Genomic DNA, 27,432 nt, shown 5'->3' with positions numbered 1-27,432 from the left:
TTCTGCAAAATATTTATATGTAGAATCTTTACAATTATTTATGTTGAAACTTTAATTTTGGTTTAGGTTATGGCGTGGTAGGTTTAGGCACAAAAAACACTTGATTAGGGTTTTGAAAATGTTTTTTTTTCTTAAAATATCAGTTTTTGTCACCACAAACATGGCTGGGGATGTCCCTTGGTCCACACATCCACCACCATCCCCTCCACCTCAAAATACAAAAGACAGGACATAAACATGTAATGAGTGACAAAAGTGACACTTGTTGAAGTGTCAATATTGTATCTAACCAATGACACGTACTAATGTCAAAGTACCAGTGGTTTGCCAAAATATCAGCTGCCAAAATGTTATCCTAGTTACTGGGCTTTTAAATGAAAACAAAACAACAAATCACATAAAAAACAAACAACAAAACAAAACATTTACAGTGGGAGAACACACTTGATAAAAGTAAATAAAGCCCTGAAATGTTCTTTGACTGGAAGCACCACCTTTAGTCTCAACTACAACATTTTGACGACGACTCTCCAGCCATGTACTGTCATCCTAAAAGGGAATGAATCATGTCTGGCCTGCATAAAAACTCCACAAACTACTACACATACTAACTTGTGACTAACATGTCTCCTCTCCAAGTGCATTAAGACAGAAGTATTTGCTTAATGTGTTGTAGTATCGCTTCCTGTGCTGTCTGCTTCTCAACAAACAGCAAACAAAGATAAAAACATGACCATTTGGCACACTAATTGGTGCTCTAGTGTGTCCCAGTGCACTGGACCTTTCCACTTGACTGCAAATGTAGCCTGTAAGTGTAATATGGAGGAGCATACGTATTTGACCAGTAACTCTATGACAGGAATTCTGTTTAATATCAAGGCCGTAATCCAACACATATTCTGAACTGTCAGTGGAAATAAAAGTTCACTTCAGTGATTTAGTCAGCCAACTTACAAACTTCCCTGTTTTGCTTCATCTGACAACTGGCGGTGAAAGAAAACCCGACCGATCTCAGCAAATGTAGGTTCCATGTTTCAGTTTGTGAAGAGTCTATTCTCTGAGGACTTGTCTGTTAAAATGAGTGGAGAGTGAGGTGAAACGACTCCTCCAAGATGAAGACAGAAAGAGGATATGAGTGAGTGATGCACAAAAGTTGCTGAAAAGAATGTTGGGCGCATAAAGTGTGTGTGATGAGACGAGCAGAGGAAGAGATTGATGAAAAGTTTAAGGAAAAAAGAATCAACAAATACAGATAACCCGAACATTACAAACAGGAGACAATGGACATTAAAGAAAGAGTGAATGAATGCAGGATAGAAAGAGAGATGGAAAGTGAGAAAGCGAGAGATAGAGAAAGGTAGTCTATAAAAAAAAAGGCCAGGAGGACTGCAGGAATCCTGAGAGGATCTGTCAGCTCTAGTTGGCTTTGATTTTAATGGAAGCCAGCGCTCCCCTACCTCTAACCCATTTGGCCCTAATTCCAGCGCTGCTTTCCAAACTTTTTAAACTTTAATGGCCCCTTCTTAAGTGCCAGCTGCTGACAACATTGATTTGGCTTTAAGCCTCGCTGTCCTGCACGCCTTTATTTTCTCCTGCAAAATCGACAGAAACATCTATTTTCTGCCATCCTCCCCCACCTCCTACTCATCCGATCCTCCCTCTATCCCCCTTTCATCCGCTCTTCTCCGTTCATTTGACGGTGTCAGCGGTCAGGGAAAGCTCGCATGAGAATGGATGAAAAGCAATGCTATTTGGATAAGCTGTTCTTTTTCGGTGAAGTATGTAGGTATTTATTTGGCTGGGTTGGCAGACAGAGAGGTGATACTTCCCTTGCAGACTGTGGGTGAGATGTTTTCAGTGATGTGCTGAACATAAATGTAATGGCATTGTGTTGCAGTGCTGCTGCCTGACATTAAACAACAAGAGAATGTAAGAAAAGTTGTAAAGGAAGGAGCAGTATTGTTCCATCTGCAGTCTGTCACGTCTTTAATTTCAGATTACCCAATAGTTAACAACTATAAGATACAAAAAAACACAAAGATACTTTGTTCAGAAGGTTATTGAAGTGTTAAAGGGTAGATATTTTGCACTTCTAAGTGACCTATACAGCATTTGGGTATTTGAAAAGTCAGAACACGCAACCCTGCTCGCTGTGTCTTTTAACGGGACAGTCCAACAGTTCTGAGGGGACTAACATGCACAACACAGAGAGAAGGTGTGACATGTGTGACTCTACCATATCTTTACATAGTAAAACGCTATTTCCTGACATCTAGTGAGGCCAAATGTTGTATGGACCTTTAAGGTGTTTATTACCAATCAGTTCAGCACAGTAATTGTCCTGCTTACTGAAAAGTGTAACCCTTCAGAGCAGACATTGTAGTTCCCCCTTTTGAGAAACCAAAACCTCAGTATTTTTGGCTACTTTTAACAAGGCAGTAATTTAAAAATCAACAGAAACCATCAGATGTCCTAGGCAATAAATAAATGTTCTGCAAATCGGCGAAAACAGCAATAGCTTCACAGTTAACAGCAGGATGCAGCTGATCGACAAAGACAAGCACCACTTGACAGTCCCTGTCGGCCCCGGGATCATCGTCTTGGACAACAGTCACACCAGACACTATAAATAATCCACTTGAGCTGTACAGGTAAGCAGGAGGATACTCTAGGCTGTATGATGTTCAATCAAGCGGGAAAAATTATTTTGGATCACAGATAGTCCCGCTGGAAAAATATTGTCTTTGAAAATGTGAACAGAGCTCTCATACAGCTTGAAACACGATGAAAAAAGTGTGTTCGTTATATAGATTTGATTTTATTGCGCTTTAGAAAAGATAACAAACACTTCAGTGAAATGTGCTGTGAAGTCAAAGTGACTAGCAAACTAAACTAACTACAGTGGGTTCATTTCTCTCGCTATTCAAGTTACAGTCAAGGCAAATCTTCACATTTGTCGAGGTCAGCTGAGCTGGACGGGTTTGACAGAGGGGACAGCTGCAGGAGGGGATGCAAAGCTTCCTTGAACTGTCTGCAATGATTCACCCATGCGTTATATCAAGCAGTAAGAGGGTATCAAAATTATATGTACACATTTATATGGAAATGTCACAGATTATTATAATCATTTTCATAAATGTCATAAGAGTTGCCGCAGAGTTGGATCTGTCAGCTCAGTGGCAATCAAATGTGTGCCTCTGAGCTCAAGGATAAAACATGTCCTCACATAAAATGGACCCTTATAAAATGGATTGCCTGGTCGTGCGGGACATTGCGTCATTGGGTACCACTGTCATAAAATGGTTTACAGATGTAGTGTGATCTCTAGAAGAGGAGCCAGAACAGGACATGCAGACAGATGGGACGAAACAAAAACATTATACGATAGTTATGATGTCCCATAGTATATCTGGCCATTGTGCGGACTCTTTTGACTATACAACAGTTTATATTTATTAAACTGATTTATCCGCCCTTCATGTTACTTGTCTCTTTACCTGTCTGACTGTCTCTGTCCAGTCTTCATACAGGATGTTTAAAAATGTTCCCTCTGATGGTTGAACTGTGTAGTTGTATAATTATAAGGCGAACATTTTTAGGACAGATGTACACAGTACATAATCATGGATACACCTTCATTCACACAAATATGTGTGATCACAACATAAAAAAACAAGGGCAAATTCATTAACATTGCAAATATAACATTATGTCTAAAAAAAAAGGCTCATTTAAGTCAAACGGTGCACAAGTTTTGAATAGTGAGGTAACCAACTTCAGTGATTAACAACTAAAGTTTTCTAAATTGAACTGAAGTGGGGTCAAACAAAGCCACATTATGTATTTGAGAATGTTTGTCTTTTTATTGGATGTTGCAGTTTGACAGAGCTCTCTCACTCTTTGCTGTTTAGAAGCCAGTTTCACAAAGGCTTTAATTTAATTTGACATTTTGAATATATTTAACTGATGTTAACTTGACATGTATCAAAAGCTGACACAGTATGTCTCTGTCTGTGCCAACCTGTCTGTCAATTCGTCTCAAGCTTACCCTGCAGGCAGACACACATTTCTTTTGCTCCTCTCTACAGGAAGGTCAGAGATCAAGGTCACTGCTGAGCTGATAGAGCTTCATTATAATTAAAAAATAATACGTACAGAGCGCTGCTGAAAGACAGACAGAGAATTGATTTATCATCATTATTTATTTATTCATTCACTTGTTTTTTCCTCTTAATAACTACAAGTGGAAAACTATTCTTAATTTTCTTATGGGGAGTAAGTGACTTAACTAAATCTACATCTACAAACATGTACTCTGATTAGAAGGAATAGGAAAGTTTAATGGGGAACTTCACTATCTTGGTGAAGTTGCAAATCAGCCTACAGACCTCATGAAGCTAATTTTTGTCATTCATCATAATTTTGAACTGGATGACAAAGAGTGATAAGCGAATGCCTGGGTTAGTCAAAGATAATTTTCTACTCTAGGGAAGAATTCTCTGTCGGGGGCTCTGTATTTCATATGCTATTTTATTTGGTATCAGTGCCTGAAGGACTTATACATGTGATTAGTAATTATTCCTAGCTAAACATATCTTTTGCCCTCAACCCTTTCCCTCCACTTCAACATGACACACGCTTTTCCATTCGGACACTGGAATCATTTGGTAAATTCCTTTCTGAACACATGCTGGTTCTGGTTGGGCTTAAGATGCTGTACCTGAGTGAACAGTTTTTTTTTTGTTTTTTTTTCATATGTCTGGCAAACTGCTGGTGCAGTGAACGATGACAAGGTTGGTCCGTTATTTTTTCAAGCCAAAGGCCCCAAACCACGATTCTTGTTGCACGCTTCTTCACGCTATTGTTCAGCATCAAAAGGGAGACATCTATTTATGCAGGGATGACAGTGAGAGAGAGACAGAGAGAGATAATGGATGAACAAAGAACAGAAAGAGACAAAAGAATACATGAAACACAGAGAGAGAGAGGGAGAGAGAGAGAGAGAGAGAGAGAGAGAGAGAGAGAGAGAGAGAGAGAGAGAGAGAGAGAGAATGAGATGACAGAAAAGAAGGTAAAAATTATAATCCCCCTCCCTTTCCCCAGAAAGTGACAGCCCCAGTGATGTATAACCCAGGCAGTGGAAAGTTAATTAGATAGGCTGGGTTACTTAGAGATGAAGGACTGAGAGGCTGAGAAGGAGAGGAGGAGGAGGAGGAGGAGGAGGAGAAGATGTAGAAGAGGAAAGGAAAAAAGAAAACAAAAACCAAAAGGGAATAATGGAGGGAGGATGGTGAGTGAGACAGGAGCAGAGGAGAGATACGTGACTGTGAAAAGACAAGAGGTAATAAGGAAACTGCGAGAGTAGGATGGAAGGGGTTGAGGAGAGGTTTAAATAATAGGGGAAAGGGCCTTGTTAAAATAATTTTTTGCTTTTACACTCAATTCAACTGTAAAATTATACGGCCATAAAACTATGATAGATGAAAGCTACATGGTGTAAGAAGGGTACCGCGGGTACAATCAACAATTAATTATTGCAACCGCCTCAGTCTCACTCTGGCACCCACTGTGCTTGGCTCAAGGACACTTTAACATGTCATGTGCACTGCTGGGCAGCTGATTGGATGTCTGCCCTCTGTCAGAGAAGTGCATGATACAGATCGCGAGAACAGGATCTGCACACACCTGCAACTAAAATGTCCCCAAAATGTTACACTGCAAGACCTATGCACTGGAACAAGCTAGCCCTGGGAATTCACCTCCTCCCACTGCTGCCACAGAGCCTGGAGGTGTCAGGGGCAAATCTCCCTGAAAAAGTAATCTGTTCCTTTAAATTATAAAGTTGCAGTAGCCATGAGCAAGAGTCTATACCAGCGTGCACGAGGTTAGAGGCAGGTCATAAATCTATCGCAGGGCAAATACAAATACCCACACGACACAGAGAACTCTGCAGACAAAGAACACAACATCATCCCTCAAATTACAAAGCTGTGCGCTCATATAGTGAGTAAATGATCTCCTACATATGCATCTCAAATTAATATTTCTTGTCTTTGTCACTGCCTCTGTCAAGAGGTTTTGACAAATTGCTTGGGGTGCAGGTACATTTTTTGATCTTAAACTGGAATATGCTCAAGAACTTTAACCTCTTGACAGTCTTTTACGTAAGTGCTGAGGGGGTTTTTTTCGTCAGACATTAAGGTTGATCATAAGGTGCCTTTTGTAAATCCTCATTTGGATAAACATGTTTTCTGTGCGGGGGATCAACATGTGGAATTCCTCACCTGCAGTGCTCAAACTGGGTCCTGACTGCGATCATTTAAAATCAGCTGGAAAAGTCTGAAACCAACTGACCAGGCTGCTGTTTTTCACATGAGGAGAGTGTAACTGTCAAACAATGATGTGTAATAATTTTATTTAGTATAACTACCTACACTGTATGCCACACTGCTTGGCTAAGAATATTAATGGTACATTTGAAAAGCCCACCATCTATTGTAAAGCTGACAATCTCCCTCATTAATTTGTTGCAAATATGCCAAAGCTGTCTCAAGAGTCTGATGACCTCTGTGTGCTTAATTCAACTCAAACTTTCTAGTGTCTGGTCACATCGATAACGCTTCCCGTTACTCAAAAGTAAGTCCATAAAGAAGATAAGGAAATAACAGAGCCATGAAGGGAGGAGAAAAGAGAAGCAGAAAGAGAAGAAAAAGGATCGTAGGAGAGGAAATGAGAAATGAGTTTAGAAGAAGAGCATCAAACTTTCACTGTTGTTTTCACAGACTTCTGTTATCTGTGTGTCGCTGTGTGTGTTTGTGTGGGATTGCTGGTGTATGAGGATGTGAGAGTGTGTGTATTTGTAATAGAAGACAGTGTGAAAGTGTGAGTGCATGTGTGTGTGTGTGTGAGACTGACAATGACAGTGAGTGCGACGAACGAGAGGGGGGCATTCTTCTGTTAATTACTGAGTTAATGACACACTATGCTCCAGCGGACATGTAACATGGCAGACTCTTGCAAACACTCACATACACCACACACACACACACACACACACACACACACACACACACACACACACACACACACACACACACACACACACACACACACACACACACACACACACACAAACGCACCCACACACAAACATGGATAATGGCTAAGTCTGCTTCGGTGCTCACGCATCGTGGCAGACTGCTATGCAAAGAGCTTGACAGTGAGATAGCAGGCTAACAATGATACACACACAGACAAAAACACACACATAGCAGCGGCATCTGACAGGGAACCTCATCAAACCAGCTTTAATGAAGTCACTTCTCTCAAATAGAAGAGGGGAAGAAAGGAGGGATGAGAAGAGGAGGGGAGAAAAGGAGGACAAGGTCGCCTGGATTGATGACGCTCATTAGCCTAATAAGGTACTTTAATGAAGCGGGCCCAACACTATAGAGTGCCACAGCACAGAGTCTAACACACACACACACACACACACACACACACACACACACACACACACACACACACACACACACACACACACACACTTGCATTCTCATATGAACTTAGCTATTTCTGTCAGTTTCTCTTCTATCTATTTTTCTCACAAACAAATAACCCCACCACACTCTCACACACACACACACACACACACACACACACACACACACACACACACACACACTGCAACACAAACACAAACACACATACATACTGATGCTTCATCCTCAATGCCATTTTCCCATACACACACAAATAAAGCAACAAATGGAAATACACTCACCTCTCCTTCTGAGGACTGCAGGAGAAGGTCTTTCCTACAGGATGCTGTAAAGTCTCCCACTCCAGCATTGACCTCCACCCCTCTGGGGGCCTCCAGTGTCAGGGTCCGAGTTGGCGACTCCAGCCTGAGAATCATACAGACAATTAAGTCACAAACATGGAGTAGAATCACACATCTGCAAAGACACTTAGTGTGAACCGACAGGGCAGTTTGAGCCTGATGCCTAAGCTCTTATTAGACAACAACTTCAGGATCAATAATGAGTTGACTGTGAACAAGGTTTTCAATCCCCCGCATGCTTGATCTAAAGCAGCAGAAAGCTGTGGTTGTACTGGTAAAGCTGATACAACAAACAGAAACTTAGCCAACACTTATTTCATGTTTAGGCTTGACTAAAGACCTCAGTGGAGTACAAATCCCCAAAGTTGAACATGCCATGGATACATAACATAAAAATTAAGAATAAATTGACTTGTTCTGTGTTTCCCTTGTTAAATCATACATTTAGTACACATACTACCTCAGTCCTGCTGGTTTTGGTTGGGTTATGTCAATATTACTGAAGCTTCTACAATGATCAGACCTCTTAAAATGACATATGCATTATTGTGCAATTACAATTTTAAAGAGATCCCCTGCAATATATCACCACTGACAGGCTTTTAACAAAGTGTTGGTCTTTTTGTTGTAGTTGCTGAAATTGAACTTATTCATACATGCCCAAATAATCAGATTATTTGGGCATTTATTGATAAGTTCAATTTACCTAAGGTTCTCAGTGACACCTATTTCTGTGTTCTGGGAATCAATATGTTGAACAACATGTCTAAGTATAAAGTAATGGGAGCATATGATTTGTAAGATAGTTGATTATTGAGTCTTGTTCCCATGCTGTTAAACACCAACTTTTTGGGTTGGTGGCCAGACCAGTGAACCCAAAGCATCAGTATTCGATGACCTGGGAATGAGACTCTATAATTAACTATCTACATATCACCTATGCTATTGTATAATATTAATTTCTATGTGTTGTATCGATCGTTCTATAAATGAAAGGGTATCATGAACAAGGTTTGTTGGCAATGGTCCATGCTATGAACTTGTCCCTTGTTAAAAAAAAAAAGAAAAAAAAGCATAATAAACTGTGATGGCCGGAGTATAGGACTGTGGTAGTAAAGTAAAGTTCTGAGGTGTACTTTGTTGGTTTTTGATGAAGCTATTTTTTGATTATATTTTACACATGAGGGTTCGGTTGCCATGGAGTGACCAAAGACATTTCTCCACTTTTTTAAAGAGTTGCTGAATGTTGGTGTAATTTGGACTCATCTTACTTTATAATAACTCTTTCATTTGTCTTTCAGAGAACCTATGAGAATGAATATGAAGAATGAAGAATTGTGTTACAGCACTTATTTAAAGTGCTCTAGCCATGGTTGGTGTCACTCCCCTTGTAGTGTGAAGGGTCAGTAGCAAAATCTGTGACTCAAAGTTGAAAGCAATATGAGATGATTAAACAGCTTGGTGGTGTTAGATAAGCCCAGTGCTTCGCTCAAGGGCATGTTAGCAAGTGAAATTAAATAACGAACGCTTTCGGCAAAGCTGACAGAATTACAATTTATGAAAAGGGAGTTTAACAAATTAAACAACATGCACACAACAAAGATCAAGTAAGAAATAAAATGCTTTGCAATAAGGGCACCTCTCCAGACAGGCTCTGCTCAAGGACACTTCAGAAGGTTGGTTTCCAAATCCCTACTGAGAGGTTGAAAGAATAAAGCATTCAAGCCAAGGGGTAGATTAACTGAACTCATGACGTGCGTCCAGTCTGTGGCCAAACACCAGAGAGGCGTAAACAAGCATCAGTGCCTTGGCCAAAGGCACTTTGGCTGGGAGTGATCGTACAGAGTTTCCTTTGTTAATGTCCTTTCCTTCACTAGAGTACCCTGGATGGAGAAAATTTAGCTTCTCCTCACAGGCCCTTTGGTGAGGAATAATTCTGCATTTCAGAGTTGCAATCTGAATAACTAAACATTAGCAGACGGGGAAAAGCTCTCTCAGCAGTGGTTTTTCATGTTTGGTTGCACACGAGTAATGAAAGCGCACTTTAAAAGATATTTCTGTTTCAACATTGCTTCTCTTCTGCTGCTTTTACTTTCAGGGTATTTAAGCTTTATTATTTGACCATTTAGTCTTAGTGGTCTACCTTGAGTGAAATACGCCTTTTTAGACAAAATAAAAAGATCAGCTAACTGAGGTAATTTCTACTTATTTCAAGTGGAGATTCAATGGATCCAGGCTTTTTTTCTTGATTAAGTTGTAATAAGCTGAAGTAGAACGGATCAGTGGTGTCAAGATAATGTCACTTGATTTAAGAAAATGCTTAAAGCTGACTGGTTTGCATCAGAGTTCAGTCATCTCGAGCCACTAAATTGATACTCTTGTTTTAATGGAAATTGGAGTTTATGAGTCTGAATCAGACTAAATGACTTGCTATGTGCTGCATGCTTTGTTCTGTGAAAAAGGAAAACTACATTAGAGGCACCTGCCTGTGTTTTAACATTTCCTTTGTTGTTTCAGTTTGATCAGGCTGTAACTGGCACCTAAAAACTCTTTCAGTGTGCCTCATAAAGAAGAACTCCAGCCTTTTATCTTTAACTTTGCATTTTTTAAAGACCTCTGCAAATCATGTCGGATTACGCTGTTTGTCAGCGCTAACTGTGGTATTTATTCTGGGTTGAAGGTAAAAGGACTGGAGATGTAGAGGAGTTGTGAGGTGGATTAAAGGCGAGGGAGGGTTTGCCGCTGTGCAGTGCTGAGCATCCAAGTGATATAATAAGTGTTGGAAGCAAACACTTCACATTGGGCCTGACTTATTGATCTGTAAAAAAACAGAGAGCATGCCGCAGTGCACAGAGGTTAAAAACAAGAAAAACAAAGAGAGAGACTGACAGACATCTAAACATACAGTTGTGTAGGAGATTAAAAGAGAGTTTGAGGGAGTGGCAATGAAAAAAAAAACATATCCTAAAGTTTTGCATGTGCAATGGAGAGCGAGAGACAGAGAGACAGAGAGCTCGCGGGTCTAGTCAACAGCAGTGACATGAGGATCTTTGGCGGGTTTGACAGTCGAGGCAATTACAGTGACGCTGCAGCAGGCTTAAACCAGCCCTGATGGGCAGGCACACACATACATACTGACTATCTATCACTCTTTGTCTCTGGACCCTGTCTCTCCGTCTCAACACAGCCCTCACTGTTCGCCATCGAGTCTGTTTTAACTCACCTGTCCGTTTCCTTCACCCACATGCCATCTATCCTTTTCTTCACTTCGTTTTTTCCACCATTTTTAAATTCCCCATAATGAGATGAAGAGTGGCATATCTGCACATTTTCCATGTGTAAGACTCGCACCCTCCAGGATGTCAACTCCTCAGCCACACAATTTGACCAACCAAACCCTTAAAAGATTTCATTTGGCATTAAATGGCATAATGTTGTTTACACTCGAGGGGCAAGCAGCATGTGGAGCCTGAGGGAAATGGAGGAGTGTCCGAGTGGAAAATAATCTAACTTGTATGATAATGTCTTGAATTCCTAAACTGCCATCAGGAGTTGGCAGCAAAAAAAAAAAAAAAATCCCAGAAAAAGCTGCTATGTGATGCATCATCATGAGTATGCCCAGGATGGATGGGCTTCACAATAAAATTGCCATGAACATCAATTAAGAGCTAAAAAATTGGGTTTGAGGCCTCATACAAGTCTCAACTTGATTAACTTTGGCTAATTTATGTGGTAGAGGATAGTCTAGAGGCCAGTGTTAGTGCTGTGTGTTTTATTGCTGTTCTCTGACTGATGATGTTCTTAATTTATGAATGTGTCTAGAGCTCATGTACTTGAGATTTCAGCAATCTCATATGATCTTTGGAAATACCCGTTAAGTTGGGAATTTGAGGAAAATAATGACTTTAAAACGTTATGATAAAGAATAGATGGTCATTTTTTTCAGAAATTTGCCTGGCTCCCCCGTCCCTCTCTTCATTCAAGAATCAATAATGATGACAAGCCTATGATGGAAATTTCTGTTCATACTACAGCAGATATAAAATTCAGCCTCTGCTGTACTTTCTGTTAAGTTTTAACAGTTTAGCACATATTGGAAGGCTAATGCACACACATCTAAGATGTGAACAAAGTAAACATAATTCCGGCTAAACACTTGCACTTTTGTCATTTTAGCATGCTCACTCTATTATTCTGCTCAAAGCATCACTGTGTCAATTAACAGCCTCACTTCAACACAGCTTTGTTACCACCAAAGTACTTTGGTATAATAACCTTTGAACCTGTACCTTAAATGTGATAAAAATAGCTAAATGCAGGATTTGTTTTTGTTCTAGTGTGGACAGTACTCTTTTACTGAGTGGGGTTGTTAACAGCCGAGCTTTGGAAGGTATCCCTTTCATTGGGAAACAACAGGGGAGCACTGAGAAGCTGCTTCATCTATTAACTGACAGACTGTGACCTGTACTGCAAGTCACCACACGACTGACAACATATACAAACAATCTCTTTTCTGCAACTCTCTGTCTTTTTACAACCAAGAAACAGACTTTGAGTGAGAAGATGCTGGACGCAGCAAAACAAAAGACTGTTGGCGACACTGATTGTCCCGACTGACTGATCAGTGGGGTGCTGTTGCTATGGATGGGGTGCAGACAAAATATATCATCGAAAGTCCCCTCTCTTCGTCTTTGTCTACACCTGAATGAGTTTAGTTGTTCTAACATGCTCTTCCCCAGTAAATACCAATGTTTATCCAAATAAATTCATTGGAATCAGAGACAACATAAGATGTGTAAGTTTTTCAATGAATGACGCCTAAAGCAATTTTTCTTAGCTATGCTGGTGGCATGGCTCAAGGGAAGGTTGAGTCTACCACTTCAGTTTAGATTGAAATATCTCAAAGGTTTTTGGAAAAACTGTCACGGAAATGTATACATTAAAAAAGAAATGAAATCCATCGTCCACAGGGAATGAATCATGGTTAACCTGGTGATGCCTTAACTTTTCCAATCTGGGTCACACTTTTGTTTTCAGAATGACAGTATATTGACACTCTCCTTCATTCATAGCACTGAACTGAGGATTATATCATGTCACTACTGACCATTAAACAAACACACATGATTCATCGCTGAAATAAACAGCCTGCTAATACTCTGCAGTCTAAGGCACTCCCACAGAAATCCACATAAAGTTTCTGGTCAGGCTGCTGTGAGGTTGTGTTTTTTCATGGTGCAGATAGCAGGAGTCTGCAGTCAAGCCGTTATCTCTGTAATTCATTATTATTAGAGAAAACTGTCTTCTCTCCCTCTCTGCTTGCATTTTTTACATTATTCCCTCCTTTCTCTCTCGCTCACTCACGCCAACAATCCCCTTGGTCTGTCTCATAGATCTGTTTTGACCTTCAGCTGCGACAAGGCCATTTTATACAGCGTCCATATTTGTCCAACCTGACAAGATAAGCAGGACAGAAATACATCAACATGGAATGGTTTTTATCTTAATTCATTTCTAGGGAAAAACAGAGGAACAAAGGAAGAGGGTGATCTAACATATTCAAAAAGTAACAGAAGAATAAAGGACAAAGACAAATGTTTGTACATTTTTAAGAATCATGATACTGAAGAATCCTCAGAAATATGAATAGAAATATGAAGAGTTTTATCGAAGCATTATCAACCGACATATTTGTATATTTCCATTTTAACATTTTTCTTTATAGTAGTTTGATCTTCACCTTCAATGATTTTGTCCCTTTTGCTACTCCCTGTATTCACTGACTATATACCTAATTTTCATTCTGCTTAAATACTGTGTGTCATACCATTTTGGGTCAGTTTGTAGAGCTCAAATAATTGCAGTGTTCAGACACTTGTGTCAAAAACTTGTGGAAGCCCTGAAATTGGCCTTAATCTTATCTAATCTTAAGAAAAAGCCTACCTAAATTTCACTCACTGGTTGCCTCAGCACAGAGCCAGCCCTAGGTATAGGCTGTACAGGCAAAAGCTAAGGGCACCATCATCCACGGGGGGCACTGCAAATAATAAAAAAATATATAATAATAAAATTAATACTATTACTATTACTACTATTATTTCCAAATATTATATATGCCCACAGCAACATAATTTCAGAGCAAAGCCTATTAGATAATGGAGAGGCCTTTTTTCTGGGTTCCTGACTCGTTGCACTGTAGCGTTATCACAGACTGAAGACTGAAACCATCTGGCGCCCAGTGACAGAAAAGAAGGAAAGAAGAGGGAGAAAAAACATGAAGAGAATAGAGGTACAGTAACGTCAATGTGATGGAGTGAAATTAATAGTTTTGGGAGCACGGTGTGAGCTTGTTTGCTTACTTTGGACAATAGTCCATCCAGTGTCTATAACTGCTTTATCCCTTTTATGGGGTCGCTGGGGTTTTTGCTGGAGCCAATACCAGCTGTCTCTGGGTGAAGGCAGGGTACACCCTGGACAAGTCGCCAGCTCATCGCAGGCCCGCAATTTGGGGTTCAGCATCTTGTTCAAGGACACTTGCTGGGATTTGAATTAGCAACCTTTGTCTATATTAGACTTATGTACAGCACACATCAACAGCATCAGGACTAAAGGCTGCACCAATAGACCTGCTGACTGTCCATCTCTTCTAACTGACAAAGTGAGATGAGAGCTAGTTCACAGAGGATCGTCTCAAATAAGAAAGCAGTTACACATTTCCCAGAAACAAAGATGGGACATGACTTTTGTAACAGAGTCTTAGTCAGTGGGGAAAAAAATCAAAAGAAGGTGGCTGATGTACTCAAACAAGAATGATAGCTTGTACTGCTTCTGCTGCTAAATATTTTCTCCAAAAGAATACAGACATAATAAGGAAGGACTACAGGACTGGAAAAATGCACTTGCTGAAGGTTCATGAGGATAGCCAGGAGCACAATACCCACATGGCAACATGGAAGGAGTTGGAGGTCATTTCGCAAAGCGGCTGATAAGTGAGAGATGTCACTTGCTGAGGCTGAGAGATAATATGTTTGTGCAATTACTTAATTATATTCTTTTTTTATCACTTTTTTCTTTCTTCAGTTTTTATTTGGTGTGATATTTTTGACTTAAAAGAAATAAAATTGATTGTCAAATTGACCGCGATGCTAGGGGGCGCCAGCTTAAATCTTGCCTAGGGCACCAAATTGCTCAGGGCCTACACTGCCTCAGCATGAGCATGATTTGTCAATATTTTTCAATTTTACAAGTTAATGTGAGAGGATTGCTAAAAATAAAAATATTGGCATGGATAGCAACAGCAGTCACTCAAATATGAGATTCATTTACTGCCACTAGACAACTGCTAAACTTTCCGTATGCTCCAATCACCAACAACGCTCAACCACACACTCCTTACACACTCTCCTATTTGTTAAAGAAGCCACGCTACTCTTTTAACACCATATACACTTGAGCCAATTGTTCACATTTTGGGAGACACTGATTGTGGCTCTACAGCTTCTCAAATTATCTTCTCAGTGTGCCTGTGCATGGTCGGAGGATGAAGTATGACTTCAAGACTCTACTATAGTCACTCATAATTGTTTTATTTCAGCAACAGCTTTAATCTTTTAGGTTTAAGAAAAGAATCAAGTTATTTGTCAAAATAACTTAATTTTTGGTGAACACTGTGGCTAATCACTATTGTATGGAAAGGCCTCACAGGAATATCATAAATGGTTGGGTTTATGAAAATATCATGGCTTTAAATGACTACATCCTTAAACAGCCACAACTGAGTTTTTCACTGGGGATTCGGACGCTGGGCTACCGGGTGAAAGTCCTGCTTGTACTTCACCTTTGCACACGCTGGTACTTTTTGCACTGAGGCCAGACAAACTTACATGTTATCCTTTAGTGGATCAGTGGGTCTACCATTTTCTTTGGCGTGACCCTGGGCTGGTTATAAAAATGTCATGTCTAGAGTTAAGTTCAACCAGCATAGAATAATCACAGAACCAGTTGTATAAACTGACCAGTATGGGTCTTTTTCATGGCAGACATTTTACTTTTCATGGTAAAGGTGTTAGGAATAACATTGGCTTTGTTCAATTCAAGTCTCCAGTAAGTCAAAGAAGTGATTTTTTTGTCATCCTGAATGATTAAGACTAGATTTTGAATAGAGGTTTAGAGAGAAACCATAACCATAATTGCACAAAAGCATACAAGAAGAACATTTACAGATTCTACATTTTTCTGTCTTATTGTATGTGGCAACCTGCATTATAGTTTGATACCGCCATCCACTGTGACAAAAAACAGTCAAGATTTAAAAGGTGATGTATTATTCACACATTATTATTGCATGTATCAATACAATATTGATATTATAACCTAAAACCAACTATTCAATAGAGAAATGCTAATGAATCAAATGAATCAAACAAACTATTGGTAAACATTTCATTTGAGTGTGAAGGCTCACTACTGGCTACAAGCTTGGTCATCATGCTTTGGGATGAAGCTACATTCTTTCAAGAGAAATTGTTTCTTTTGGCATATTTTTGAAAGCAGTGTGGGAAGTTATGCAGAAAATCTTGCTGAAAAATGTTCAGATTGGGTCTTTTTAGTGTGATTTATATTTCTCAGAAGACTTGGCTGACATTCATCCTGCCCTTTCCCTCCTCAGAACCACTGAAAGCCACACCACCTTATCGCCACCTTGCCATTTGGGACGCAAACCTTTAACCTTTTCACGCTAAATGCTCCATCATCTGCCTCAGTGCCCCTGCCACCAGCACGGTCCAACCCAACCCAGGAAAAGCTAAAAAACGTTATAAATTTTAAAAAGTGGAGCTGAGTGATGCACTGAGACAAGACAAAAGTGACAGCCTTTGACTTTAAGAGAGTTAAATCGAGACAGAATGCAGAGTTGTGGCATTTCTAAAGCCTTCTGACTTTTGCAGTGAGTCTGTGCCTGGGTGAGGGCGGGTGGTGCAGCGTCTTTAATTTGCCTCATGAATCCTGCAGGTGTAAAAAAAAAAAAAAAAAAAAGGTGAAAAGAGAAAGCCTTGGGCTGTTTTAAAAAGTTGTAAAAGTCCCCACTGAGTTACTGAGGTGGGACAGGAGAGAGTCAAGGTACATTAGAGGTTTGTCTTTGTGGAAAGAATGGGTGTATGTTTGAGTAAGTATGTTTGTGTGTGTCAGAAAGAAAAAGAGACAGAAATATTTGTGTTCGTGTGTGTGTGTGTGTGTGTGTGTGTGTGTGCGTGTGTGTGTGTGTGCACTCGTGTCCATGCAGGCGTTGGTATAAAAGAGGAGGTTAAGTCGGCTGGAGAGTAAATGTTGTACTTTAGCAACTCTGGGTCCTGAAATTTGAATTTCAATTAGGCTTGTGTGTGTGTGTGTGTGTGTGCTTGTGTGCGTATGTGTGTGATGTTCATGATGTTCAATGTCCTGTAGATCTGTCCACCTTTACACAATGCACTGCTTGACAAATCCTTAAGTTACTCCAAAACGACTTTCAGAGGCTCTTGCTGTCCTCCTTGCTGTGAAATGTAGCTGAGGAAATGGCTAATGGCAGAGTGCGTAAGGAGAAAAAATGTCAAGCAATTTCATGCCTTTGTGCCTCTGATGGGGCACCAAGCTGATAATTTAATCAGTAGTGAAAGACTAGCTTCACTCCTCCGCAAATTCAGCCATTCCATCCATTGTTCATTGACTTGTTTTTGCTGGAAAAGAAACAGAGTTGGAGACAAAAAGTTTGATAGCAAAAACAAAAGTATGAGAAAATGGAAGGTAGAGAATGGGTGGATGAGAGGAAAATAAGATAAGAAAATTGTGTCTAGAACGAAGGTGAATAACTTCACCTCCATCTGACCAGCAGATCCAATCACAAAGTAACCAGCTTGATCTGTTGTCTGTCACTCTTACGGCAATATTACAGCAACTTCTATTTCCTTCACTGCTCAGTAAAGATGTGACAGAAAATAGCATTTCAAGGGTACATCACTAGAAGCAAAGATGAGTTTTGATAATGTTATTTCTGACTGACTGATTTAATACCTCTGTATTAGTATCAACAACCCTGAGACCACACAAATGTAATTCTGCACAAAAGGAAAAATAAAACAAGACATGATCATTTGATAATCTCTTGGTAAATGATGTCATGAGCTATTTACTGAAATGTACTGAATGCGAAACATCAGGGGGAAAATAAATAAAAACTAAAGTGTCTCCATATAACTCTGTCTGTGCAGTGAAGTCGTTCCAATGTCCATCTCACTCTGAAAAAACTTTTAACAACTGAAGCTGGAAACATACTTTCCCTAACTGTCGCAGGATATCTACATCTTTTGAAGGCCATAAAATAATTTGCTCCTTGTGGAAAAGCGTTACTTGCTACTGAACTATTTCAACAGAGATGCTTTCTACTTTCAAAGAGAAGAAAAGACAGACTAGGAGTCTAGGAAAAAAAAAAAAAATCAAAACAAAATCTTGTTTTTCTTGATGCTTAAACACATGAACAAACACAGACAAACAAAGAAATGTATATATATATATTTTCTTTGCCACCAATTGTAGATGCGGGTCAGAAAAACAGCGGGACAATCTATGCTTCGGTTCATTAGCACCGTCTCAGTACTCCATACAGCAGAGCCCGACAGGAAACAGAGCCGAGGAACATTAGGGCTCCCTCTCCAAAGGCAATGAAAGTCCAATCCAACTCCAGTGCATTTTATTCTGTGCAGTGTGTGCATTGTCTTTACCGTTTTCCATTCATGCCTTCTGTAATCTAGCAGCTTTTTTGATGATGTAATCAGGAGTTAGCAGCGCCTCAGAAAGCTGAAAAACTCACCTTTTTCAGGCGTAAGTAGATATTCATTTGATAGAAATAATATTCAGCAAACGCAAAAGTACGCTTTTGAACAATTTCAGTTACGATCACTCCTGTTGGCGGCAAAGAGAGCTTAAGAGGCAGTTACAGAGCCTTGTTGCATTCCTTGTTATTTAATATGCCTGGCAAATGGTGTTGTATCCTGTATTTCTCTAAAGATTGGATGAAACTTTAATGATCCCTGTGGGGAAGTCGGGTGTTTGCCGCAGAATAGAGAAGGATATAGATAAGGAAAGCACAAATACACGGTACTGAAGATCGTTTGATAAGTAATTGCCACAGCAGAACATATTGGGATTAGAAAGAAGAAAAAAAAATGTACAGGTTAGAGGCATATCTGCAAATGTGCAACGTTAGCTGCTCACATTATTGGTTATACAGATGGAAGAACATATGTTGAGATTGTGAATGTCACTCTGCTCCCATAAAAACTGATAAAGTGCCCCTGGCAAAGGCACCGTTTCACTTTAATGTACAGGATTCACTGCTTTGCATCATTTTGTGCTGATAATGTCAAAAAAGTGGCACAAAGTTCAAACAAAAATTAAATAAAACATCTACACGCTGTAAATCAACAATATGAGATACCTTACATTCAGTGATCGTAAAAAAAAACAAACAAACAAACAAACAAAAAAAATTGCAACCGAGATTTGTGTTGAAAACTAATTTTAAGTCTGTTAAGATTTTTACTTTTTGAAGGGTGAAACATGCACATGAATAAATCTGTGATTTTTAGGGACAAGTGAGCACTGGCCCAAGTCTAATTAATGAGGAGAAAGTGTGTTTGAGGAAAGTGAAACTTCATCTTCTAAATCTTTCAAGAGGTGCAGAGAGACGTGACTATATATGCGACTGTAATTTTTAATTCTGAGCTTTGACTTCGGTGAATTTGAGAGGAAAGATGCATCATTCTTTTAGGTTTTATTCAGACCTGATCAAAGAAAGATACTGTGTGTGATGAAGAAATTAATGATTGTAAAAAAAAAAATAGAGCAGGAGAGGAAGGAAACAGTAGTCAAAAGAAAGTTCTCGAAGCGTGAGAAGGAAGAACAACACTAGACACATAGATGTAGGTAGATAAAACAGTGTGGGTCATACCCTCCCCCTAGTGGACAGGAAGAGAAGGGAAGAGAAAGAACATGGCAAAGAGAAAAGTTAGGAAGCAGAATGAGGGTGTGAAAAGAAAGCCTTAGCTCTTTTTCTCTGCCTCAATGCCTTAGTCATCACATCAGTGTGTCTTCCTCCTCCTCGCCTTGAGGCAGGATTCTCTCTATCTTTACTCTCTCACTCTGTAATCACATCCCTACAAAAATATGACCTTTGACAAGGTAACTTGGATCACTGAGCTGCAGAAAATTCTAACATGAACTCATACAATCTGCCAAAAAAATGTAATATGAATTGATCAAAACTAAAATGAGCCTTTTCAAATGATAAAAAATGAAAGAATAATATTGAAATGGGCAATGGGAAAGTCTTAGTAGGTCAGTAATTTTACTACATTTCTGTGGCTGGACTTGTGTTAATACTCTAGTCAGTTAATACAAGTTACAGTTGAGATTACAGTTGCCCTTAAGTGCAATTCAATCAAATGAAATGAACAAACAGAAAACAAAACAACAAATAGGATAGCACAACAGCAAATTATAAAACACAACAACAACTTACAGCACAACAGCAAACTGGAAATCAAATTAACAAAAAGAACAAGAGGAATACAAATTGGAAACTGTGATGATGGACAGCTGGAGCAGTTCACACTGTCAGAAATAAAGCAAGTTGGAGTCAAATCCACATAAACACACTGAGATCCAACGGAAAACACTGTCAGTTTGTCTTGGCGTAACATCCCATTGCATTGTTCATTGATTTTCATCATGTCTTCCAAAGAGCATCTAACCATCAAAACACATCCTCTCTGTGCACTTGTCACTGGTAACATCTTTAATTCCAATACTGGTCTTAAACCGGTGTCAGAAATATGGATATTTTCCATTGAACCATTGTTATTTTAATCTTTTTCATAATTAATCCCCTGATTATGATTTTGAGTTCATCCACATCACTACAGGGTATCCAGCAGGTCAAAACACTCAGGTGTCTTTACCTTATTCTGAGTCATTTGTTGTTTTTCTGAAGATTTAATTTGAAGCTTGTTTGATAAAAAAACAAAAAAAAAACAAAACAAAACAAAATGAAAGAATAACTAATTCAATAGTTACAATGCACACTGTTGCTCAAACTACAGAATTTCCTCAGGCCAGCAGGTGTATATACATTGCTCTGATGAACAACGCCATCCCTTAATCATTATTAGACAGACTAGCAACACAGAATATTAGAAATGTATTACCAAAAAAAGTTTTGGTGCATATTTGAATATTTGTACAGCTACCGGTCAGATGGAACTTACAGTTTCCAAATGTAGTTGACAGAGTGGTGCTGACTTTTTCGAGCAGAGAGCCAAAAGCCGTCCTTTGTCAGTGTGCTTTACTGCATATTCTCTATCTTTTCACTTTCCTGCCTTAAATTTATCCCACAGAGTCAGATTTTCTGCAGCACAATACCGCTGCGTGTTGCTTTGTGTGGATGAGGAGCGAGTGTGTGGATGCATACAAGGTGTTTGAATATCAGCGAGCATATGTGAGTGTGTGTATTCATGTGTATGTGAGTTTGGCGTTTTCTAACATTATTTATCTGCTGCGATTTCGGTGTCTAGCCAAAACAGCCTCCAGCCATTTGTAATAGTCTTTATCCACAGTGGAACATTTGGCTCTGTCGCAAAATCTGATATTAACAGCCGTCTATCTTTGCAACCCACACATGGAAATGCACAAGAGCTGAGCTTACGCGTATACACACACACACACTCATACACGCACAGACTCACACACACTGAAACCGACACAAGGAACAGATGCGTGGCAATATGGTGAGACTGTTGAATATTTAGTGGGCGTTGTTGTTTTCACATATTCCCCCTCAAGATGTGTACAACAGCATCCGGAGATAAACAGTAGTTGACAAACAATAACCAACAAAGATAAACAACAATCAACAAAGACAAACAACGACAGAACAACAACGTCTACAGTTTACTGAGGCGCTGCTCCATAGCTCTGTCAACTATTTAAATAAACAAAAATCACTCTTATAAGAAGCAATGACTTGTGGGAGCAGTTCGTTACATAGAAGAGGAGACGTCCACAGTCACATGATGAGTGCTGCACATGCTGACAACAGTGAGCGTTCTGCACTACAGCCCACTGACTTCAGTTAAAGTTAATACATTTTAGACCTCTGGCTGACGTCAATCCTCAAATCAAATTACACCTGAGAGGAACATGCATTAGGATCTCAAGGAAAATGTAACTTGTTTGTTGATTCTCATCCCAAGATCTTCCAGGACTATCCCCCCTTGTTACCACTAACATCTTCGCGACCTCATGTGTGCAGCACTGTTTTGTTCCGTCCTCCATGCGGCTACCTGCCTGGCTCCATCTGCTCTGCGCAGCTCGACACGGCTGCCGTCCGCTTCTGTCAAAAATAGACTCAGCATGTCTTCTCCGCGAGGCGGAGTGGAGAGTTGATTCTGGATCATAAACCTCGTGGAGAGCTCGGCACGTCTGCGTTGCGTTACGGCTGACGTGGCCGGACACTGCCGTCAGAGCCGATCGCAGCCGCAATGTGAGGCAGACGTGCTCCGTGGAAGCAGCCGGTGATGCTTTGGTTTGGAGTCTGACCCGAGCTGCTGATGTCAGTATTTGATGATCTGAGGATGAGACTCAACGATCGACCGTCTTTCTCCAGGGAGTTGCATTTTGTTGCTTCAAAAAATAGAAAAAGTCAACATGACATAAAAGCAAGAGCCAGGATGTGTTGGTGTTCAGTCAACACCATAATCCATTCAAGAGCTTAACTCAAGGTGCAAATCCTGATCTCCAAGCAAGTGGCCAACGGCAGATATCTCATTACACTTTTCATACAGATCTTTTCCAGATCATACACGTTAATATAAGGAGAACAAAACTTCCCCCAGGAGCAAGCACTTGGCAACAGAGGCGAGGAAAGAGGCGATCTGCCATCACCAGGTGAGTTATAGAATCAATGCACTGTGCTTTGTAAGCCCACCATCGACCTTAATCACCTACATATGACTTCCTTGTGTGTACAAAAAAGGTAGCATTTCCTGCTCAAGAAAAAAAAAAAAAAGTCTCATCAGGTAACGACTACGTTTCCCTCAAAGCATTCATTCATAAAACAAATCAGTAGTCCTTTTGACCGCTTCAACAATGTGTGGCTTTATGTTTTTGATTACAATCCAAAACTGAACTCTCTAACTAAAGTGCTCATTTGTAATACAATTGTAGTCCTTGGTGGTTTCTGATGTTCTTTGTCTAAGACACAGTCAGTTTGCCCCTTGCAGTGTTTCAAACTGAACTCTTTACAAACTTTTCCTGACAATCAACTGTTAAAAAAAAACAAAAAACTGAGAAGCAGGCAGTCATGTAGATATTAAATTGTCGAGGGTATCTAAACTCATTTGGATTGGATTTAATAATTTGTACCCCAGCTATGTAGAGCACAGCTGTATTTTATAGAAAAATATAGGTATCATATTGGGATGCTCAGGACATCCCCACAAGTCACATCATTATCATATCAGCTCGTCTCCCTAAAATCCAACGCACTTAATATCCAATGTCCACAGCTGGGAAAAAGCACTGCTTCCATTTGTAGAACATGACACTCTAACAAATACACAAAACACACACAGAAAGTCAGATACATTATGGATCGTTCCCATAACTGTGCTCGCTTGTTATTCGGCTTGCCATCCCTCTCTCTCTTTGTTCTCACTGATTTCCCTGTGTGTCTAATCAATAAGAGACAGAGCAGAGCAGGGCAGGGTCTGATTGTCCTTGTTGTACCAAGGAAAAGAGAGGTGTTGGATGCCTCCAAAAACCAATTGCAGGACAGCAAATTATAGAAAAGTGTATGAGCTTTGGTTTACCTGATGTCTGACAATTTCATTGTGTGATAGAAAATCACGGTCGACAAATAGCACTCTCCACATTTTCTTTAGAGATGGCACTGCCTGTGGTGATCACTGCTCAAAAACATGAAAGGTGTGAAGAGAGGCACACACAAGACAAAAACAGGTATTTATTCTGTCAAACTTGCAATCAATTCCTGTATCATTTCAAGTTGACCCTAAGCATAAAAACACAGGCATTGTTCAAGTGAACTGTGATTCTTTAATGGGAAATCTAGTGTGAAGACGAGCTCTTCCCGAAGGCACAGTTCAAAGAGATTGTGGCTCATTCTAAATTTTAATGATTTCCAATTACTTTGACACAAACCCCAACTTTTTAATCAAAAAACAGCTAGGGGCGGGCTCACTCTCTGCATTTTTTTCTTCTTCTTTTTAGCTAATTAGGTGGTGTACTTTGCTATCCCACGCCAGGCTCCTCCATCCGGCTGCTCGCACGAAAACCCAGTTAAATCAACTCCGCTCTGAGACTCTAAATTTTGCGTAGGAAGTGGGCCTAATTCAGATCACATTGTTGTTTCTACGAGGCATTTGAGGATTGTAACCTCAATTAAAATGTAAGTGTCAAGTGTACTCCTCTAAAACGAGGTTCAAGACACTGTGAGTTATTTGTTAAACCTCTGACTTTGGGTCATTTAAGTATTCAAGATAATGAGCATACCATGTGCTTAGAATCACTTATTATTATTTTTTTTTTTACTCGTCTTTGTCTGTGCCCACTGGTTTGTAGTCTGTTTAAGCGGAAATGCCGTGAAAATATTTTTTTCACGACAAGAAAATTAAGTAATTAAAGCTATTTTCTGACCTCAATGTCAACCCAAGTTGTTTCAAAAACTTGTTCAGAGTTGAGCAAACTGTTGGATGTGTGGGTGACAGAGGGGTGGGAGACAGGGGCCACAGGGTGAATCATTTCCCCAATCCTTACTTCAAGGACTCGTAAAATTTTACACTCTGTAATTGGGTTAAATTGCAAGTACCCCAAGGACTAAGGGCCATTAAGTCCCATTAGTGCTCTTGTCATTTATAACTGTACTACAGAAAAACACGTAAAACAACTTTTGGTCCCAACTTAAAATCATAAAACTACAGCTGCTCATTCATTATATAACAGGGCAGGAAGAAGAAGACAATGTACAGCAAGCTGGATGAAATGAATGGATCGTAGGCCAAATAAGAGCACAGTTCTCTTGGAAAGCTTTAATGTACACATAGAGGTCAGTCTTTTACTTGTTCGTATAAAGAGATAAATAGTAGGAATGAGGGCAGAGCAGATTGTCCTTTATTTTGTTTTAAGAAGTAGCTCTCTCTAAGTGTTGGCTCAATTCTGACAACTCAGTAAGTTGCTGTATGGAGACACCAGGTAAATGAGATTAATCAATTAATTACCTGCCAACTAACAAAAACCAGCTGCCTCCCTGAGGATAGGATTAAAACCCACCAGATTAGACAACTGTAGAGTGTGAGGCAGACAAAGTACAAATTCACCTTTGACTTTGTGAGGTTTTGAACTCCCTATGCAAAAGGTCTTGAGCACAGACAGTAAGAAAAAGCAGAGGGAAAAAAAACAAAACAAAACCAAAGCCATAAAAGTGAAATAAAAACACATTCTCATTAACAGAAACACCCTTGGGGAGCAGTTGTTGTGGAGAGGGAGGGTTAAACACTTTCTCAGCCTTATAAATTACTCTCATTGCTCTGCATTGGGTGTTTTCCACTTGGGAAAGGATGGATGGATAGAGCAGATCTCCCTAGCCAGTTATGGGGTTTGATCTAGTGTTTCTGAGGTAAACGGCAGTTTAGGGCCCATCAGCTGAAGCACTCCCTTTACCCCACTTTCACTTATAATGAAACTAAAACAGGTTTGCTAAAAGTACCCTGCATGATACACTGTGTAGTTGACAGGTTAAACAAGTCAGTATTTAATTAGACATATCTTTTTTATGACTACCTGTGGTTTACATCTTATGCAATGGCTGTGATGGGGAAACTCATATATTGGAAATATCAATGGCAGCAAACAACACCAAAACAAAAAATGGAAATCAACAATCTTTCATGGTGATGCTCAGAGAAGAACTTGCTGCTCAATGTACAAAAAAAATAAAGGTGCTTATGTTGATTTTGGGAAAAAAAGACACACACCTACAACTGTCTAGTTAAGTGAAGAAGTTTTTAGATCCTGGAAATCAACAAGGAGGAGGAGGTAGATCTGAAAATGCCTCACGTAACTTTAGACATATTTGCGATACTACTACTACTACTACTACTACTACTACTACAACTACAACTAATAATAATAATAATATTTGTTCTTGTTATTATTATAGTAACATCACAGAAATGTTCCTGCACTAAATTTTGACAATAAAATCCATTGTTCCATATCTTACTGTCCTTACTGTTAACCCAAGCCCACTTTTTTATCTGACTGTATTCTACCCTTTCAAGATAAAATCCTTTCCCATGCCCCTGAGTCTGACAGGGCTCTGTTCCTCTGCAGTCCCCTTTAACTTTCTCGGATGGAAGGATAGATACATGGAAATAGACCGAGGGCCAGGGGGAAGGGGCACAGAGCACAAATCCCTCTCCGATGCCCTTGCCTGTGTTAGGGCTGACTATCCCCGGGGAGCCTTCTCATGACCCCAGGACTTGGATAGAGGAGAAGAAGTCACAGTGGGAGGGATAAAAGGATGAAAGAGTGGACTGAAACGGGGAGATATTGACCGTGCAGCAGCTTGTTTCTCTCTGCTGTCGAGCCAAACATCAGATGAAGTTAGAGACCCGAGGTAACCCAATGTCCACTAGCATCAGTGTGGTGTTGCTGTGTCAGACTCCTCAAACTTTTTTGGTCAGTTAATTGTTGATTGATTTTTGTGACTCTGTCAAAATATTGCTTTCCCTTGCAGTTGTGTTTGGTAGCAGCACTTGGTAGCACCCTTAAGGCACAGACCACTTGCCTTGGATTATGCTGAATTATGCATGTCGTGGTCAAGGTGACTGCTATACTTTAACAGGAAAAAAGTAATGTGGACACACATGACTTGTTCCCTTTGACCTTTACATTTTCTTTTGGTGACCTAAGCATACAGTATGAGCATATGCATGAGATGACCTTCAGTCATACCTGTGTTGAAAAATATGAAAGTTACCAACTCAAACGGGAAGGAAAAAAGGATATACACATCATAAAAGGTCTATATATCTTGGGGTGTTCATAATAACTTTTTTGAACCCATGTAGCCACATCCTTTATACACCCATGTATTTCTCAAAGTGTTAAACCTTCAAAAAAGGATGAGTAAATTATTACATTTGGTTGTATTTATGTTTGACACAACAAACAACTTCATTAGGAGAAATATACTGCTCAGTCGCTCAATTCTCAGCAAACACAGTGCCAAAACACTAAATATGAGCAAAAGGAACAACTTTGGCGATTAAAACACTGACAGAACTGAAATGTGATTTATATTAAAGAATGCAGATTGCAGCACCATCAAGGCTGGTTCACTGCTCTAACTTTCCCTTTTGCTGTCAGTGTTTAATGAGTGATTTCAGGATTCATGTCACAAATTTTCCCACAAACACTGTAAATTCTAAACCATAACACATCCTCATTCCCTTTCAGTAGACTATCCCCCCCCCCCCAACACT

At 39.8% G+C, this 27,432-nt stretch overlaps 1 protein-coding gene across 8 annotated transcripts in view; it reads right to left on the bottom strand.

The window, feature by feature from the left end:
• The window catches only part of LOC119028631 (zeta-sarcoglycan), a 325,032-nt gene that overhangs the window by 12,960 nt on the left and 284,640 nt on the right, over window positions 1-27,432 (bottom strand). For all 8 annotated transcript variants that reach the window (XM_037114889.1, XM_037114843.1, XM_037114850.1 and 5 more), the window contains one exon: window positions 7,784-7,907. In XM_037114889.1, coding sequence (XP_036970784.1) covers window positions 7,784-7,907 — 124 coding nt within the window. The remainder of the gene's footprint in view (window positions 1-7,783; window positions 7,908-27,432) is intronic.

This window comes from Acanthopagrus latus, chromosome 1, assembly GCF_904848185.1.
Source record: "Acanthopagrus latus isolate v.2019 chromosome 1, fAcaLat1.1, whole genome shotgun sequence".
Taxonomy (NCBI): domain Eukaryota; kingdom Metazoa; phylum Chordata; class Actinopteri; order Spariformes; family Sparidae; genus Acanthopagrus; species Acanthopagrus latus.
The sequence above is the reverse complement of the archived record's forward strand: the minus strand, read 5'-3'. Positions and strand labels throughout refer to the sequence as shown.